This window comes from Babylonia areolata, chromosome 19 (genome assembly GCF_041734735.1).
Source record: "Babylonia areolata isolate BAREFJ2019XMU chromosome 19, ASM4173473v1, whole genome shotgun sequence".
Classification (NCBI taxonomy): domain Eukaryota; kingdom Metazoa; phylum Mollusca; class Gastropoda; order Neogastropoda; family Buccinidae; genus Babylonia; species Babylonia areolata.
Window position 1 is genome coordinate 1,925,001 of NC_134894.1, and position 17,500 is coordinate 1,942,500.

At 46.8% G+C, this 17,500-nt stretch overlaps 1 protein-coding gene across 4 annotated transcripts in view; it reads right to left on the reverse strand.

Annotated features, from left to right (window-relative positions):
* The window catches only part of LOC143293371 (carbohydrate sulfotransferase 15-like), an 80,940-nt gene that overhangs the window by 4,898 nt on the left and 58,542 nt on the right, over positions 1 to 17,500 (reverse strand). For all 4 annotated transcript variants that reach the window (XM_076604178.1, XM_076604177.1, XM_076604175.1 and 1 more), the window contains exons 4-6: positions 14,408 to 14,530; positions 11,374 to 11,530; positions 6,306 to 6,459 (exon numbers count right to left, since the gene is read on the reverse strand). In XM_076604178.1, the coding sequence (XP_076460293.1) occupies positions 6,306 to 6,459; positions 11,374 to 11,530; positions 14,408 to 14,530 (434 nt within the window). The remainder of the gene's footprint in view (positions 1 to 6,305; positions 6,460 to 11,373; positions 11,531 to 14,407; positions 14,531 to 17,500) is intronic.

A 17,500-nucleotide genomic window follows, 5' to 3' on the forward strand; every position in this document is an offset into this window, starting at 1 on the left:
GGTCCTTATGACATGGGTGAATGCGTCAACATGCTTTCATTGCATAACAAAACATTAAAATAAACGAATGAAAACGGTAAGAGCAAATATTAATGTGATAGTTGGCTATGGGGCTCTCATTATGAGTTGGATATTTAAAGAATTACAACATTCTTGCTCGTAAGCGCCAAGTTACAAAGTACAGTTGGGTGGTAAATGTGCTGGATTTGTTTTTTTGATTTAATTTAGATAAAAGAATTGAAGCATTAAAAGGAATAATTTTGGATCTATATTATGGATCAATATCCTGTTGTAAGGATATTTTGAAGGATCAAAATCCTGTCAGCGACGCCGCTTTTGTAGCCGAGTGGTGTATTATATCAAAAGAGGCGGTACAGAAGAATTATTGATAATTTACTGAATTAAAGCATAGAAAAGAATCCCCGCGCAGGCCAGGAACGTGTTGAGGCCAGTCACAAAAGGATTTTCTATTGTTTTATTTACAATAGTTATGAGAAGATAAAAGAGAAGAAGATAAGAAGAGAAGAGAGAATACAGAATACAGTGCAAGTGATGTGGCGATGACACTAGCCGTTGTGAGAACAAACACAACACACACTGCTTTCCACAGAGAGAGAGAGAGAGAGAGAGAGAGAGAGCAGGCTCCAGTCAGTGACTCGTCTATTGATGCAAGCGGAGATTAGAAAAGAGAGATAAACCACTCGCGGCAGGCCCCTTCTTACTGTCTATAACAGTGCTGAAGCCGTTTTGGGGCACACACGCAGTGCGGAAGGGTGGGGGTAAATCACCCTCTCCTTCCCCACCTGAAGGAAACTGGTCGGTTCTGACGGTTCAGCTGCAGCAAAGCGAAAGTTAAGTTATGCCTGGAATTTCCCACGTGTAGTAAGATTCGCTGTATACAATGAAAACCGATTCATTTTTGCTTGGTTTTTAGCACGTTTGCATCTGCTTGAATGTAGATAATATAAAAAGAAAATAAAGCAGCTCCCCCCACCACCAACTCCCCCCCCCCCGCCCCCCCAAGCGCAATGTTGCACATGAGAGAGACAGTTGTAAATTATTGAACTGCGTTTTCGTAACGCTACTTTTTCTTCACACTTTCTGGTTTACATCACCATTTCTTCAACAACAACAACAACAACAACAACAAAAAATATATATATATCAAAACATAAAACACATATTCAGCTCTGTCTCTCTTCTAACATCTGTCTATACATACATGCATACATACATAATTTCATATAGATCTATCAGTATGTAAATCTAAATCTATCTATATGTACATAATCATATATATAATTCATATATATACGAACGCTTCATGTTGCCCGAGCAGACCGTTGTATTGTGCTCTTTCTCTCTCTCTAAGTCTCTGTCTCTCTCTCTCTCGGGAGTTTTACATGGCCGTTAAAAGCATCTACGATTCTGTACTTGTATGTGTTCGTGACAAAGGTATTTATTCAGACTTTTTTCAGTGTCCAAGAGGGGTTAAACAAGGTTGTATGCTAAGCTCACAGCTGTTTTCCTTTTTCATCGGTGAATTGGCAGTGGAGTTATCAAAGAAGGGAAGACATGGAATACAAATGATACCTGGCGCAACAGATTTGCTCTTAATGCTATTTGCTGATGATGTTGTTCTCTTGTCTGACACACCCATAGGGTTACAAAATCAATTAAATGCCCTTAAGCAAGAAACAGACAGACTACAACAAACAGTGAATCTCGATAAGACCAATATTATAGTTTTCCGCAATGGAGGTCATCTTTCGACTCGTGAAAAATGGTGCTGTGGTGATAGGGAAATAAAAGTAACCAATACATATAAATATTTAGGAATGTTATTCACAACAAAATTGAGTTTGACATCTGCGTGGGATGAAGCAAACAGAAAAGGGAAAAAAGGTGTAATCCAAATTATAAAATCACTCAGGAGACTGCGTTCGACTGACGCTTTCCCTTAGTTTGGGCGGGGCAAAGGCAGCTCATGAATAATGAATGCATCTCGCGGCGCAGGCTGCCTGGCTTCAGCAATTTCTGCAAGTGGTTTATCTCTCTTTTCTAATCTCCGGTTGCAGGCAGGACAACAAAGCTTACAGTAAGGTGGAGTGTTCTAACTTCCACACTTCAACACTTACCGCGCTGTGATCAAAGGGGACTATGAATGCACGATCTGCACGTGCATTGTCTCTGTCACACGACACTGATATCTGAATCTCCCTACCCAGCTTAAACTCCTTCACCATGCTTAACACCCACAACACGCCACTTGTACATTGCATCAACACTGTTCACCGCCCTCCTGTTACAGTGCATCAACACTGTTCACCGCCCTCCTGTTACAGTGCATCAACACTGTTCACCGCCCTCCTGTTACAGTGCATCAACACTGTTCACCGCCCTCCTGTTACAGTGCATCAACACTGTTCACCGCCCTCCTGTTACAGTGCATCAACACTGTTCACTGCCCTCCTGTTACAGTGCATCAACACTGTTCACCTCCCTCCTGTTACAGTGCATCAACACTGTTCACCGCCCTCCTGTTACAGTGCATCAACACTGTTCACCGCCCTCTTGTTACAGTGCATCAACACTGTTCACTGCCCTCTTGTTACAGTGCATCAACACTGTTCACTGCCCTCTTGTTACAGTGCATCAACACTGTTCACCGCCCTCCTGTTACAGTGCATCAACACTGTTCACTGCCCTCTTGTTACAGTGCATCAACACTGTTCACCGCCCTCCTGTTACAGTGCATCAACACTGTTCACTGCCCTCCTGTTACAGTGCATCAACACTGTTCACTGCCCTCCTGCTACAGTGCATCAACACTGTTCACCGCCCTCCTGTTACAGTGCATCAACACTGTTCACCGCCCAAATTATAAAATCACTCAGGAGACTGCGTTCGACTGACGCTTTCCCTTAGTTTGGGCGGGGCAAAGGCAGCTCATGAATAATGAATTCATCTCGCGGCGCAGGCTGCCTGGCTTCAGCAATTTCTGCAAGTGGTTTATCTCTCTTTTCTAATCTCCGATGCAAGTGAAGCGAACTGCACTGATGCCAGCGTGGCCCGTGAAGCGAATCGGCTCAAATCCCCCTAAACTTGGTTAACATTGTGTTTGTGACAAGGTGTTCAGTGACAGATTTCTAAATGATTCCTGAACTAATTTACGTCGGATAGAACGCAAAATAAAGAACTCAACACCTACTTTCTAATGAGTATAAAATGAAGTGTCGATTATTTAAGATGAATTTCTAATCATAATTTAAGTCACCTGAACTGATCAGTTTTCGCGAGCTCATCGCGGAAAATTACAAACTGCGTTAAATCAGTTTAACGTAGGCAAACACAAATGGTATAGATCGAAAGATGGAATTCGGACGATTCTGCCAGTATATAATACTTGCAGTTTACTGATCCGACAAAAGAGATATTAATTAAATACGCTGCATCAGAAGCACAGACTAGAGCTCACCCAATGGCGTACAGCGACACCAGTTGGGGAGTGGTTGTGTGACGAGGAAGACAAAATGACGTAAGCTTTGCGTCAGTTGAAATCTTTAGACTGACGAACGATTAAACTGAAATCAAGCATGTTTCTAATTGATTAAAATGTATTTGTAAGCACAACAAATACACTATTGCTGGGAACGATACAGAGACTTGATTTAATAGATGTTTAGAGAATAGGTTTAGAAAGGGCTTTGCATTCAAACCGGGAATGGCGTCACACATTATGAGTGAGTCATTGAAAGGCAGCAGGCAGGCTGTGACAAAGGGTGGAGAGTTTTACGATCTCCCAGGTCAACATATGTGCAGACCTGCTAGTGCCTGAACCCCCTTCGTGTGTATACACTCGGAGAAGATCAAATACGCACGTTAAAGATCCCGTAATCCATGTCAGCGTTATGGAAACAAGAACATATCCAGCATGCACACCCCCGAAAACGGAGTATGGCTGCATACATGGCGGGGTGAATAAACAAAACGGTTATACACATTAAATGTTACATGTCTGTCTTAGCGTGTATGTGTGCGTGCCTGAAATCTGATTGAATGACACAGGAAACGAATGATGAGCGCCCAGTGACAGCCGTCAGTCAGCTCTACCCAGGTAGGCAGCCTGTAGTGCAAATGACCCCGTGTTTGTAAAGTGCTTAGAGCTTGGTCTCCGAACGAGGACAGGCGCTATGTAAGTATCCATATCAATCAATCAGTCTAAAACGGGCAAGCACTGTACGATGCCATTTGTTCGTTATAACAGTTAGGAATTTTTCAGTTTGGAACATACTTTTAAATGAATGAAACCGGCAGCACTCATCCTGATTTTTTTTTTATGTCTGAATGCTAATTTGTTTCAACATATTAAGCAGTCTGGATTTAAATTCTGAAACAAAGTATGCTCATACATATGCACAGTGAGCGGTATGAAGAAACAGCACAGTGAGTGGTATGAAGAAACAGCACAGTGAGTGGTATGAAGAAACAGCACAGTGAGCGGTATGAAGAAACAGCACAGTGAGCGGTATGAAGAAACAGTGAGTGGTATGAAGAAACAGCACAGTGAGTGGTATGAAGAAACAGCACAGTGAGTGGTATGAAGAAACAGCACAGTGAGCGGTATGAAGAAACAGTGAGTGGTATGAAGAAACAGCACAGCACAGTGAGTGGTATGGAGAAACAGTGAGTGGTATGAAGAAACAGTGAGTGGTATGAAGAAACAGCACAGTGAGTGGTATGAAGAAACAGCACAGCACAGTGAGTGGTATGAAGAAACAGTGAGTGGTATGAAGAAACAGCACAGTGAGTGGTATGAAGAAACAGCACAGTGAGCGGTATGAAGAAACAGCACAGCACAGTGAGTGGTATGGAGAAACAGTGAGTGGTATGAAGAAACAGCACAGTGAGTGGTATGAAGAAACAGTGAGTGGTATGAAGAAACAGCACAGTGAGTGGTATGAAGAAACAGCACAGTGAGTGGTATGAAGAAACAGCACAGTGAAGAAACAGCACAGTGAAGAAACAGCACAGTGAGTGGTATGAAGAAACAGCACAGTGAGTGGTATGAAGAAACAGCACAGTGAGTGGTATGAAGAAACAGCACAGTGAGTGGTATGAAGAAACAGCAGTGAGTGGTATGAAGAAACAGCACAGTGAGTGGTATGAAGAAACAGCACAGTGAGTGGTATGAAGAAACAGTGAGTGGTATGAAGAAACAGCACAGTGAAGAAACAGCACAGTGAGTGGTATGAAGAAACAGCACAGTGAGTGGTATGAAGAAACAGCACAGCACAGTGAGTGGTATGAAGAAACAGTGAGTGGTATGAAGAAACAGCACAGCACAGTGAGTGGTATGAAGAAACAGTGAGTGGTATGAAGAAACAGCACAGTGAGTGGTATGAAGAAACAGCACAGTGAGTGGTATGAAGAAACAGCACAGTGAAGAAACAGCACAGTGAGTGGTATGAAGAAACAGCACAGTGAGTGGTATGAAGAAACAGCACAGTGAGTGGTATGAAGAAACAGCCCAGTTCAGATGATGGGCCAACAGCACAGATAACAATGACAGCAAGGAAACAAAACAGAAAAAAAAGCAACAACAAAACACACACACACACACACACACACACACAAAGATGCCCAGTATGGCTGTAAACCCTATCCCTACAAGTGAACAGCTGTCCAAACTGCTCCCAGTCCAAACACCGAAATCATCAGAGCATGTGTGTGTGTGTGTGTGTGTGTGTGTGTGTGTGTGTGTGTGTGAGCGCGCGCGCGTGCGCGCGTGTTTACTTGCGTGACTGTGTGCATGCGTGCGTGCGTGTGTGCATTTGATTTATACGCTTGTGTGAGTGTGCATGCGTGTGTGGGTACGCACATGTTTGCTGAACGTGGACCCACTTTTAATGATTTCATCTCAATCAATTTGCTTTTACGTATCGTTCATCAAATTACATTTCAACATGTGCAGTTATTTGCTTCATTTCAACATGTGTAGTTATTTGTTTCATTTCAACATGTGTAGTTATTTGCTTCTTTTTGCTGAATTATTTGATTTCCTTTCATATGATCGTGTTACACTAACACAGGGCATTGTGTCCTCTTTCAATGGCTGTGTATGTTCCAAACTAGGGTGGGCTTTTCAGGCCTGATTAACGTGCTGGGCTGAAGCATCTGCTGCCTTTTTCCTCCAAAGAGCAGAAAGTGGCGTGGCCTGTATGGATCAGCCCGGACGTTTTGACGCCTCCCTGAGACTGAAGGGGGAAGTGAGGCAGTGAGGAAGTGTGAGGACAGTGACTCACAGGCAGGTGGACGTAGGTGTGGTTGCTGAAGACACACTGCCGGGTGGTGTTCACCTGCATGCAGCGCTCCATCATGTCCACCGCCCTCGGCACGTCTATCCGGAACTTTTCGGGTGTCCACCCGTACCCCAGGAAGATGTAGTCCGAGTACAGCCTGCAACACTGCATGGCGTTAGTGTCCATTGGTGATGATGATGAGGAGGATGGTGTGGTGATTATGATACAGATGCTTATACAGCGCCTATCCTCGGTCAGAGTCTAAGCGCTTTACAAACACGGGGTCGTTGGCACAACAGGCTGCCTACCTGGGTACAGCCGACTGACGGCTGTTCATCATTGGTATTGGTTTCCTGTGTCATTCAGTCAGCTTTCAGTCAGTCACGCACGCACGCGCGCGTACACACACACACACACACACACACACACACACACACACACACACACACACACACACACACACAAACATGCACTCACACACTCACACAGACATGTATGATTTTTGTTTGACACAAAAATGCATACAAACCAACGTAAATCATCATTCAAACGTTTGACATTCCCTGGAAGTTTCAGTTTCAAAGAGGTGACCGAGCGTACGGACTGATCCATTTGCGCTAAACCTCATCTGCTAAAGGGGTCAGGTCAGGGGCTACTGGTACCATGTAACTCAGTACTACCTGCCGCATGTGAAGTCTCCCAACGACGGACCAGGCGGAGGAGGAAACCTTTTCCAACGGCTGTGAAGGCGGAAGAGGATGTCCAAAGGGCAGGGGGAGCTCTTATCCTTGGCTAGAAGTCCTCCTAGGAGACGGAACTCTGAAGAAAAAAACCTGCACCTACCGAGGCCGTTCTACACGTGGCAGTACCTGCACCTATGGGACTGTGAGCGTCGGAAGGCGAGAGAGTGGGGAAGGGACTGCACAACTCCTCTTCACTAAAAAAAAAGTCACCTGTGCTGGTCAGGCAACCAGGCTAATGTCGGAACGACGAGCTAGCCCTTCAACACCCAGCTTTCCCAAGTCCTGCGGCAATGGAGAAGTGGTAACGGGGACAGGCAGAGGATGCTGCTGGCAGTTCCTAGTCACGACTCTGCACGCAGGGGCTGTGGGGTGATGGTCGTCCGCCGTAGACAGGGGCAGATGCGGCGCCCGTATCCTCCCACAGCGTCAGAGTAGCCCTTTGTAGGGACAGTACTGCTCTCCCCACATGAGGAAGGGGAGATAAAAGGATCCCTAAACAAAGCCTGCCTCGCCTAGTACCTAATAGGAAACCGCACCTACTTGGACATCCAACACTAGCGGTCGAAAACAATAGAAGAAAATAACCAGGAGTCATGCCCTGACTCTGGGTGCCTGGAATGTGCACACCCTTTTGGACAGAGACGACAGACCAGAAAGGCACACAGCGCTCATTGCTAGAATGCTTGATCGCTACCAGGTGGACATAGCAGCCCTGAGCGAAACCAGGTTTGCCGGTGAAACCCAGCTGGAGGGGGTTACACCTTCTACTGCATTGGGAAGCCAGAAGGTACCCCAAGAATTTCAGGCGTGGGCTTTGTTCATACAAACCAAACTTGCACGACAGCTTGACATCCTTCCACGTGGGATAAACGACAGGCTGATGACCCTGCGTCTGAAGCTGTCCGAGGATCACTTCTCCACAGTCATCAGCTGCTATGCCCCGAAGACAGGCTAATCATCGTTGGAGATTTCAATGCCCGCGTCGGCGTGGACTTCTCCTCGTGGCCAAAAGTTCTAGGACAGCACGGCACTGGCAAGTGCAACTCCAACGGACTGCTTTTGCTCGCGCTCTGCGCGCAGCATGGACTGACCATCACCAACACCCTCTTCCAACAAGCGGACAAGTACAAGAACACATGGATGCACCCCCGCCCCAAGCAGTGGTGCTGGACTATGTGATTGTCCGGCAGAGGGACAGAGGTGATGTTTCCATTACACGCTGCATGAGAGGAGCAGTCTGTTGGTCGGACCATCGCCTGGTGTGCAGCAAGATGAACTTTAGACTTTCACGCAAGCTCCAACCAGTCAGGCAGAACCCCCAAGGAAGCTGAACACCCACCGCCTCCCTATCACCAAGGACGTGCTGCAGCAGCTAATCCAAGCAGATCTCCAAGAAATTCCTGCATCGACTGATGTAGAAGAGGTATGGAGCATCTTTAGAGATGCTGTGTACACAGCAGCAGCTGACACACTCGGCTTTGTACAGAGGAGCCACAAAGACTGGTTTAACGAGAACGACTCTGGAATCTCCAAGCTCTTGAACACACTGCATATATGGCATCAGTATCACATTTCCGATAAAGACTGCCAGAGGAAGAATAACCAGAACCTGCAAACCAAGCAACTCGTTCAGAAGAGGCTGCGTGAGATGAAGAACACCTGGTGGGAGAGAAAGTCCGATGAGCTTCAGTCCGCTGCTGATGCTCACGACACGAAGACCTTCCATGATGGTCTCCGAGCTGTGTATGGGCTGAGAGTCACAGGATCAACCCCTGTCCGAGCCTTGGACCAGACCACCCTCCTGACAGACAAGAAAGACATCCTTGCCCGCTAGGCAGAGCACTTCAACACCCTCCTCAGCAGGGACTCGTCCGTATCTGACGAGGTAATAGCAGCCCTCCCACAGCTACCAGTCAATGACTTGCTAGCTGCCCCTCCCACCAAGGTCGAGACCCGGAAGGTCCTGAAGCTGACAACGTCAGGAAAAGCACCAGGAGCGGATGGAATCCAGGCCGACATCTACAAGTGTGGAGGCAAGGTACTGACAGACAAGCTGACCGCCCTGTTCCAGTCTATCTGGGAGAGAAGGGAGGTCCCCCAGGATTTCAAGGATGCTTCAATTGTAAACATTTACAAACGGAAGGGAGACAAAACATCCTGCAATAACCACCGTGGAATCTCTCTCTGCATCGCCGGCAAGATCTTCGCCCGCATCATACAGATCAGACTGGTTGACCATGTCTCCAACACAGTCATCCCTGAAGCACAGTGCGGCTTCCTCTCAGGCAGGGGAACATGTGACATGGTGTTTGCCGTACGCCAGATGCAAGAGAAGTGCCGTGAGCAGAACAAGGAGCTCCACATAGTCTTTGTAGACCTGACTCTTCGCTGATGACTGCGTGCTTGCTGCACACACCCATGAGGACATGCAGTTCATTATGGACAGGTTCTCAACCTCCTGCAGGCGCTTTGGACTCACCATCAGCCTCAGCAAGACCGAGTCCATGTACCAACCAGCTGGCTCACAGAACGCCAGTGCCTCCCCCCCCCATCCCCACCCCCCCACCTGCAATCAACATCGATGACACAGAGATCAAGTCAGTCGACAAGTTTTGCTACCTGGGCAGCACCTTATGCAGCAACGGAGCCCTTGATGCAGAAGTGACGCAGCGCATCGCCTAGGCCAGCTCTGCCTTTGGCAGACTCAACAACAGGCTGTGGAACAACAAAGGCATCAGGCTTAGCACCAAGATGAAAACCTACAGAGCTGTTGTGCTGACCACCTTGTTGTACTGCTGTGAAACATGGACGACGTATCGCCGTCACATTCAACAACTTGAGCAGTTTCACCAGAGATGCCTGCGAAAGATCCTCGGCATAAAGTGGCAAGACAGGGTCTCCAACCTCCAGGTCCTAGAGAGGAGCGGCCTGCCCAGCATCGAAAGCCTGCTGATCCAGTGCCAGCTACGCTGGACAGGACACGTTGTCCGCATGACAGACGGCAGGCCCGAAGATGCTTTTGTATGGCCAGCTAAAGGAAGGCCATCGCGAACTTGGAAGACCCTGCAAGCGCTTCAAGGACACTTTGAAGACAAACCTCAAAGCCTGTGACATAGACATCGCTTCCTAGGAAACTGATGCCCTTGACCGCTCTCGCTGGAGGATGCTGTGCTCTAGTGGCATAAAGACGTTCGAAAACAAGAGAACGCTGGCCATTCAGGAGAAGCGTGAGCGAAGGAAGTAGGGCTCAACTTTTGGAGACGTTTTCCCTTGCAACACCTGTGGGAAGTGCTGCGCATCCAGAATCAGCCTCCTCCCATATTTAGACAAACACCGACAGATAAGCCTGCCTACCTACTCATCCGTCGGTCCGAAGGGAGACTCCATCATCTGCTGAAGAAGGCAGCAGATTCCTGACCTCAGCATACACCCAACGCGCTGATTAGGCCTTGAGGGCCTTCCCTAGGTTTGAACAAAAAATCTGCATGAAATAAGACAGAATAATCCCTGCCGTTCTTTGTACTGCAGAGTTATGTCTTCATGGAATTCAACACTATAAGAATATCCACTGTTTCCTTTGTCATGAATTTACTGTGTGTCTCTGACCTGTCCACAGGATGATGATGATGAGGACTGACCTGTCCACAGGATGACAATGATGAGGACTGACCTGTCCACAGGATGATGAGGACTGACCTGTCCACAGGATGAGGACTGACCTGTCCACAGGATGATGAGGACTGACCTGTCCACAGGGTGACAATGATGAGGACTGACCTGTCCACAGGGTGACAATGATGAGGACTGACCTGTCCACAGGATGATGACTGACCTGTCCACAGGGTGATGAGGACTGACCTGTCCACAGGATGATGATGAGGAGGACTGACCTGTCCACAGGATGACAATGATGAGGACTGACCTGTCCACAGGGTGATGAGGACTGACCTGTCCACAGGATGATGAGGACTGACCTGTCCACAGGATGACAATGATGAGGACTGACCTGTCCACAGGGTGATGAGGACTGACCTGTCCACAGGGTGATGAGGACTGACCTGTCCACAGGGTGACAATGATGAGGACTGACCTGTCCACAGGATGATGAGGACTGACCTGTCCACAGGGTGACAATGATGAGGACTGACCTGTCCACAGGGTGACAATGATGAGGACTGACCTGTCCACAGGATGATGATGAGGAGGACTGACCTGTCCACAGGGTGACAATGATGAGGACTGACCTGTCCACAGGGTGATGAGGACTGACCTGTCCACAGGGTGACAATGATGAGGACTGACCTGTCCACAGGGTGATGAGGACTGACCTGTCCACAGGATTACGCAGGATGATGATGAACTTGGGATCCCTGTACAGGTGTTTCATCAGGTGAGGTGTCAGCACCACGGGCTCCTTCAGGCCATGGTTCTGGGGGATCAATGGCCAGGCCCGGAAATCCCAAAAATCCATCGGCGTCCCGTCCCCTGCGTCATCATCACCATCACATTATCATTGTTCATTGTCGTCATCATCTTCATCATCACCTCATCATCATTGTTCATTGTCGTCATCATCTTCATCATCACCTCATCATCATTGTTCATTGTCGTCATCATCGTCACCATCATCTCATCATCATTGTTCATTGTCGTCGTCATCATCACCATCACCTCATCATCATTGTTCATTGTCGTCATCATCATCACCATCACCTCATCATCATTGTTCATTGTCGTCGTCATCATCACCATCATCTCATCATCATTGTTCATTGTCGTCGTCATCTCCATCATCATCTCATCATCATTGTTCATTGTCGTCGTCATCATCACCATCATCTCATCATCATTGTTCATTGTCGTCGTCATCATCACCATCATCTCATCATCATTGTTCATTGTCGTCGTCATCACCATCACCTCATCATCATTGTTCATCGTCGTCGTCATCACCATCATCATCAAAAACAAGAAACAAGGCCAGCCTGGAAAACCTATTCTTCTCATCCATTATCACTGCCATCACTACTCACAACCAGCACCACCACCACCACCACTACCACTACCACCACCACCACCACTACCACCACCACCACAATCATCATCAGCATCATCATCATCGTCACCACCGCCATCGCCATCATCACCATCATCACCATCACCATCATCACCATCACCATCATCATCACCATCATCATCATCACCACCACCACCACCACCACCACCATCATCATCATCATCACCATCATCATCAGCATCAGCATCACCATTATCATCACCATCATCACCATCACCATCATCATCATCACCATCACCATCATCATCATCATCATCACCACCATCATAATCATCATCATCATCATCATCACCACCACCACCACCACCACCACCATCATCATCATCATCATCATCATCATCATCATCATCACCATCATCATCATCATCATCACCATCACCATCATCATCATCAGCATCATCACCAACATCATCATCATCATCATCATCATCAACATCAGCATCATCACCAACATCATCATCACCATCATCATCATCATCATCACCAACATCATCATCATCATCATCACCACCATCATCATCACCAACATCATCATCATCACCACCACCACCACCATCATCATCATCATCATCACCATCATCATCATCATCACCACCACTACCACCATCACCACCACCATCATCATCATCATCATCACCATCATCATCATCATCACCACCACCACCACCATCATCATCATCATCATCATCATCACCACCACCACCACCACCACCATCATCATCATCATCACCATCACCACCACCATCACCATCATCATCATCATCATCATCATCATCATCATCATCATCATCATCATCATCATCACCATCATCATCACCACAAACAACATCAGCAGCGATGTGGTCAGCAGTCCACAAGGAAAACGAGTGCAGTACACAGGAGCACTATAAATCAAACTATCAAAAGTAAACTTTGACGGTCAATCAAATAGTGACAAAAGCATTTGACCGACCTCTGCAAATCTCTGTCTGTCTGTCTGTCTGTCCCCCTCTGTCTTCTCTCTCTCTCTTTTCCCAGTGCATTTGCTATTAAGCGTTTCCTTGGTGTTCCACTTCATTCATCAAATAAGATTCTATACGAGGAGACAGGCAGATACCCACTTCATTTAAGAACATTTGTAAAATGTATTAAATACTGGATTAAGGTAACACGTTTACCAGTATCAAGGCTATGTAGACAAGCCTATGAAATGATGTTGGTACAAGAGGAAGCAGGGAAGCAAAACTGGGCATACTTTGTTAAGAAGGCATTAATAGAAAATGGATTTGGAATTGTGTGGTTGTGCCAGGGTGTAGGGTATGAAAATGGATTTATTTCTGAACTTAAAGATAGACTGATTGCATCATACAAACAAAACTGGCATGCACAAATGGAATGCAAAGAAAAATATACTTGGTTCTTTTCATTTAAAAGTATATTCCAAACAGAAAAATTTATTATGATAATATCAAACAGGTGGCACAGAACAAACCTAGCCAAATTTAGACTAAGAACACTTGGCTTTAATGCCAATAAAAGATGGTTTGAAACTGGCACAGAAACACAGTCTCCCTGTCCAATATGTAACTCAGCTACTGATGATGAAAACCATTTTGTCTTTCAGTGCAAATCTTATGATTTTATTCGTAAAAAATGTATTCTTTTTGAAAAGGATGTAGTAAAAAGATAAGATATGACAATGCTGCTCAGATCGAATGATGAAGACATCATAAAATCATTTGCTAAATATATTTCAGAAGCATGGGATTTTAGAAAGAAAATGATAAACAGAAGTTTAGATGTACAAATATGAGTAAAGCAAAATTCGTTTATTCATTTATGGGAAAAAAATTATAGGACATTATTTGATGATAATTTGATAGATAACATGATTGTGTGCATGTGTATGCAAAACTATTTATTCATTTTGGATGGTCGAGCTGACCGAAGTGATCAGTTGATTTATGTTTGTCCCATTTTAGGTATACACATTATTTGTGTGTGTGATGAGAATGTTGATTTATATTATGTTTCTTTGTTTGATCATATGTTTCCTGTATGTATTGTTCCCCCCCTGTCACAAGGACTGTACAGTCAATGACAGTAAAACATCAAAGCGTCAAAGCGTCAAGCGTCTCTTTTCCCAGTGCATAAACAGCTACACACACGCACACGACCCCTCACACACACACAGAGAAACATACTCACACAGACATAGATACAGACACACACACACACACACACACGCACGCACGCACGCACGCACACACACACACACACACACACACACACACACACACACACACCTGTGATGAGGGGGTGGAATCCGGTGAGGTCGGTGTTCTCCACAATGGTGGCGAGGGGTTTGTCAAAGGCCAGCAGGTACTTTCCGAAAGGTTTAGGCCTGACGGCTTTCTTCATCCACTGACCTGCAAGGAGCAATGTCTTCACTCACTGCACTGCAAGGAGCAATGTCTTCACTCACTGCACTGCAAGGAGCAATGTCTTCACTCACTGCACTGCAAGGAGCAATGTCTTCACTCACTGCACTGCAGGGAGCAATGTCTCCGCTCACTGCACTGCAGGGAGCAATGTCTCCACTCACTGCACTGCAAGGAACAATGTCTTCACTCACTCCACTGCAAGGAGCAATGTCTTCACTCACTGCACTGCAAGGAGCAATGTCTTCACTCACTCCACTGCAAGGGAGCAATGTCTTCACTCACTGCACTGCAAGGAGCAATGTCTTCACTCACTGCACTGCAAGGAGCAATGTCTTCACTCACTGCACTGCAAGGAGCAATGTCTTCACTCACTCCACTGCAAGGGAGCAATGTCTTCATTCACTGCACTGCAAGGGAGCAATGTCTTCACTCACTCCACTGCAAGGAGCAATGTCTTCATTCACTCCACTGCAAGGAGCAATGTCTTCATTCACTCCACTGCAAGGAGCAATGTCTTCACTCACTGCACTGCAAGGAGCAATGTCTTCATTCACTGCACTGCAAGGAGCAATGTCTTCACTCACTCCACTGCAAGGAGCAATGTCTTCACTCACTCCACTGCAAGGAGCAATGTCTTCACTCACTGCACTGCAAGGAGCAATGTCTTCACTCACTGCACTGCAAGGAGCAATGTCTTCACTCACTGCACTGTAAGGAGCAATGTCCACTCACTGCACTGCAAGGAGCAATGTCTTCATTCACTGCATTGCAAGGAGCAATGTCTCCGCTCACTGCACTGCAGGGAGCAATGTCTCCGCTCACTGCACTGCAGGGAGCAATGTCTCCACTCACTGCACTGCAAGGAACAATGTCTTCACTCACTCCACTGCAAGGAGCAATGTCTTCACTCACTGCACTGCAAGGGAGCAATGTCTTCACTCACTGCACTGCAAGGAGCAATGTCTTCACTCACTGCACTGCAAGGAGCAATGTCTTCACTCACTCCACTGCAAGGGAGCATTGTCTTCACTCACTGCACTGCAAGGAGCAATGTCTTCACTCACTCCACTGCAAGGAGCAATGTCTTCACTCACTCCACTGCAAGGAGCAATGTCTTCACTCACTGCACTGCAAGGAGCAATGTCTTCACTCACTCCACTGCAAGGAGCAATGTCTTCACTCACTCCACTGCAAGGAGCAATGTCTTCACTCACTGCACTGCAAGGAGCAATGTCTTCACTCACTGCACTGCGAGGAGCAATGTCTTCACTCACTCCACTGCAAGGAGCAATGTCTTCACTCACTCCACTGCAAGGAGCAATGTCTTCACTCACTGCACTGCAAGGAGCAATGTCTTCACTCACTGCACTGCAAGGAGCAATGTCTTCACTCACTCCACTGCAAGGAGCAATGTCTTCACTCACTCCACTGCAAGGAGCAATGTCTTCACTCACTGCACTGCAAGGAGCAATGTCTTCACTCACTGCAATGCAGGGAGCAATGTCTTCACTCACTGCACTGCAAGGAGCAATGTCTTCACTCACTGCACTGCAAGGAGCAATGTCTTCACTCACTGCACTGCAAGGAGCAATGTCTTCACTCACTGCACTGTAAGGAGCAATGTCCACTCACTGCACTGCAAGGAGCAATGTCTTCATTCACTGCATTGCAAGGAGCAATGTCTCCGCTCACTGCACTGCAGGGAGCAATGTCTCCGCTCACTGCACTGCAGGGAGCAATGTCTCCACTCACTGCACTGCAAGGAACAATGTCTTCACTCACTCCACTGCAAGGAGCAATGTCTTCACTCACTGCACTGCAAGGGAGCAATGTCTTCACTCACTGCACTGCAAGGAGCAATGTCTTCATTCACTGCACTGCAAGGAGCAATGTCTTCACTCACTCCACTGCAAGGGAGCATTGTCTTCACTCACTGCACTGCAAGGAGCAATGTCTTCACTCACTCCACTGCAAGGAGCAATGTCTTCACTCACTCCACTGCAAGGAGCAATGTCTTCACTCACTGCACTGCAAGGAGCAATGTCTTCACTCACTCCACTGCAAGGAGCAATGTCTTCACTCACTCCACTGCAAGGAGCAATGTCTTCACTCACTGCACTGCAAGGAGCAATGTCTTCACTCACTCCACTGCAAGGGAGCAATGTCTTCATTCACTGCACTGCAAAGAGCAATGTTTTCACTCACTCCACTGCAAGGAGCAATGTCTTCACTCACTGCACTGCAAGGAGCAATGTCTTCACTCACTGCACTGCAGGGAGCAATGTCTTCACTCACTCCACTGCAAGGAGCAATGTCTTCATTCACTGCACTGCAAGGAGCAATGTCTTCACTCACTCCACTGCAAGGAGCAATGTCTTCACTCACTCCACTGCAAGGAGCAATGTCTTCACTCACTGCACTGCGAGGAGCAATGTCTTCACTCACTGCACTGCAAGGAGCAATGTCTCCGCTCACTGCAATGCAAGGAGCAATGTCTTCACTCACTCCACTGCAAGGAACAATGTCTTCACTCACTCCAATGCAAGGAACAATGTCTTCACTCACTCCACTGCAAGGAGCAATGTCTTCACTCACTGCACTGCAAGGAGCAATGTCTTCATTCACTGCATTGCAAGGAGCAATGTCTTCACTCACTGCACTGCAAGGAGCAATGTCTTCACTCACTGCACTGCAAGGAGCAATGTCTTCATTCACTGCATTGCAAGGAGCAATGTCTTCACTCACTCCACTGCAAGGAGCAATGTCTTCACTCACTCCACTGCAAGGAGCTATGTCTTCACTCACTGCACTGCAAGGAGCAATGTCTTCATTCACTGCACTGCAAGGAGCAATGTCTTCACTCACTCCACTGCAAGGAGCAATGTCTTCATTCACAGCACTGCAAGGAGCAATGTCTTCACTCACTCCACTGCAAGGAGCAATGTCTTCACTCAC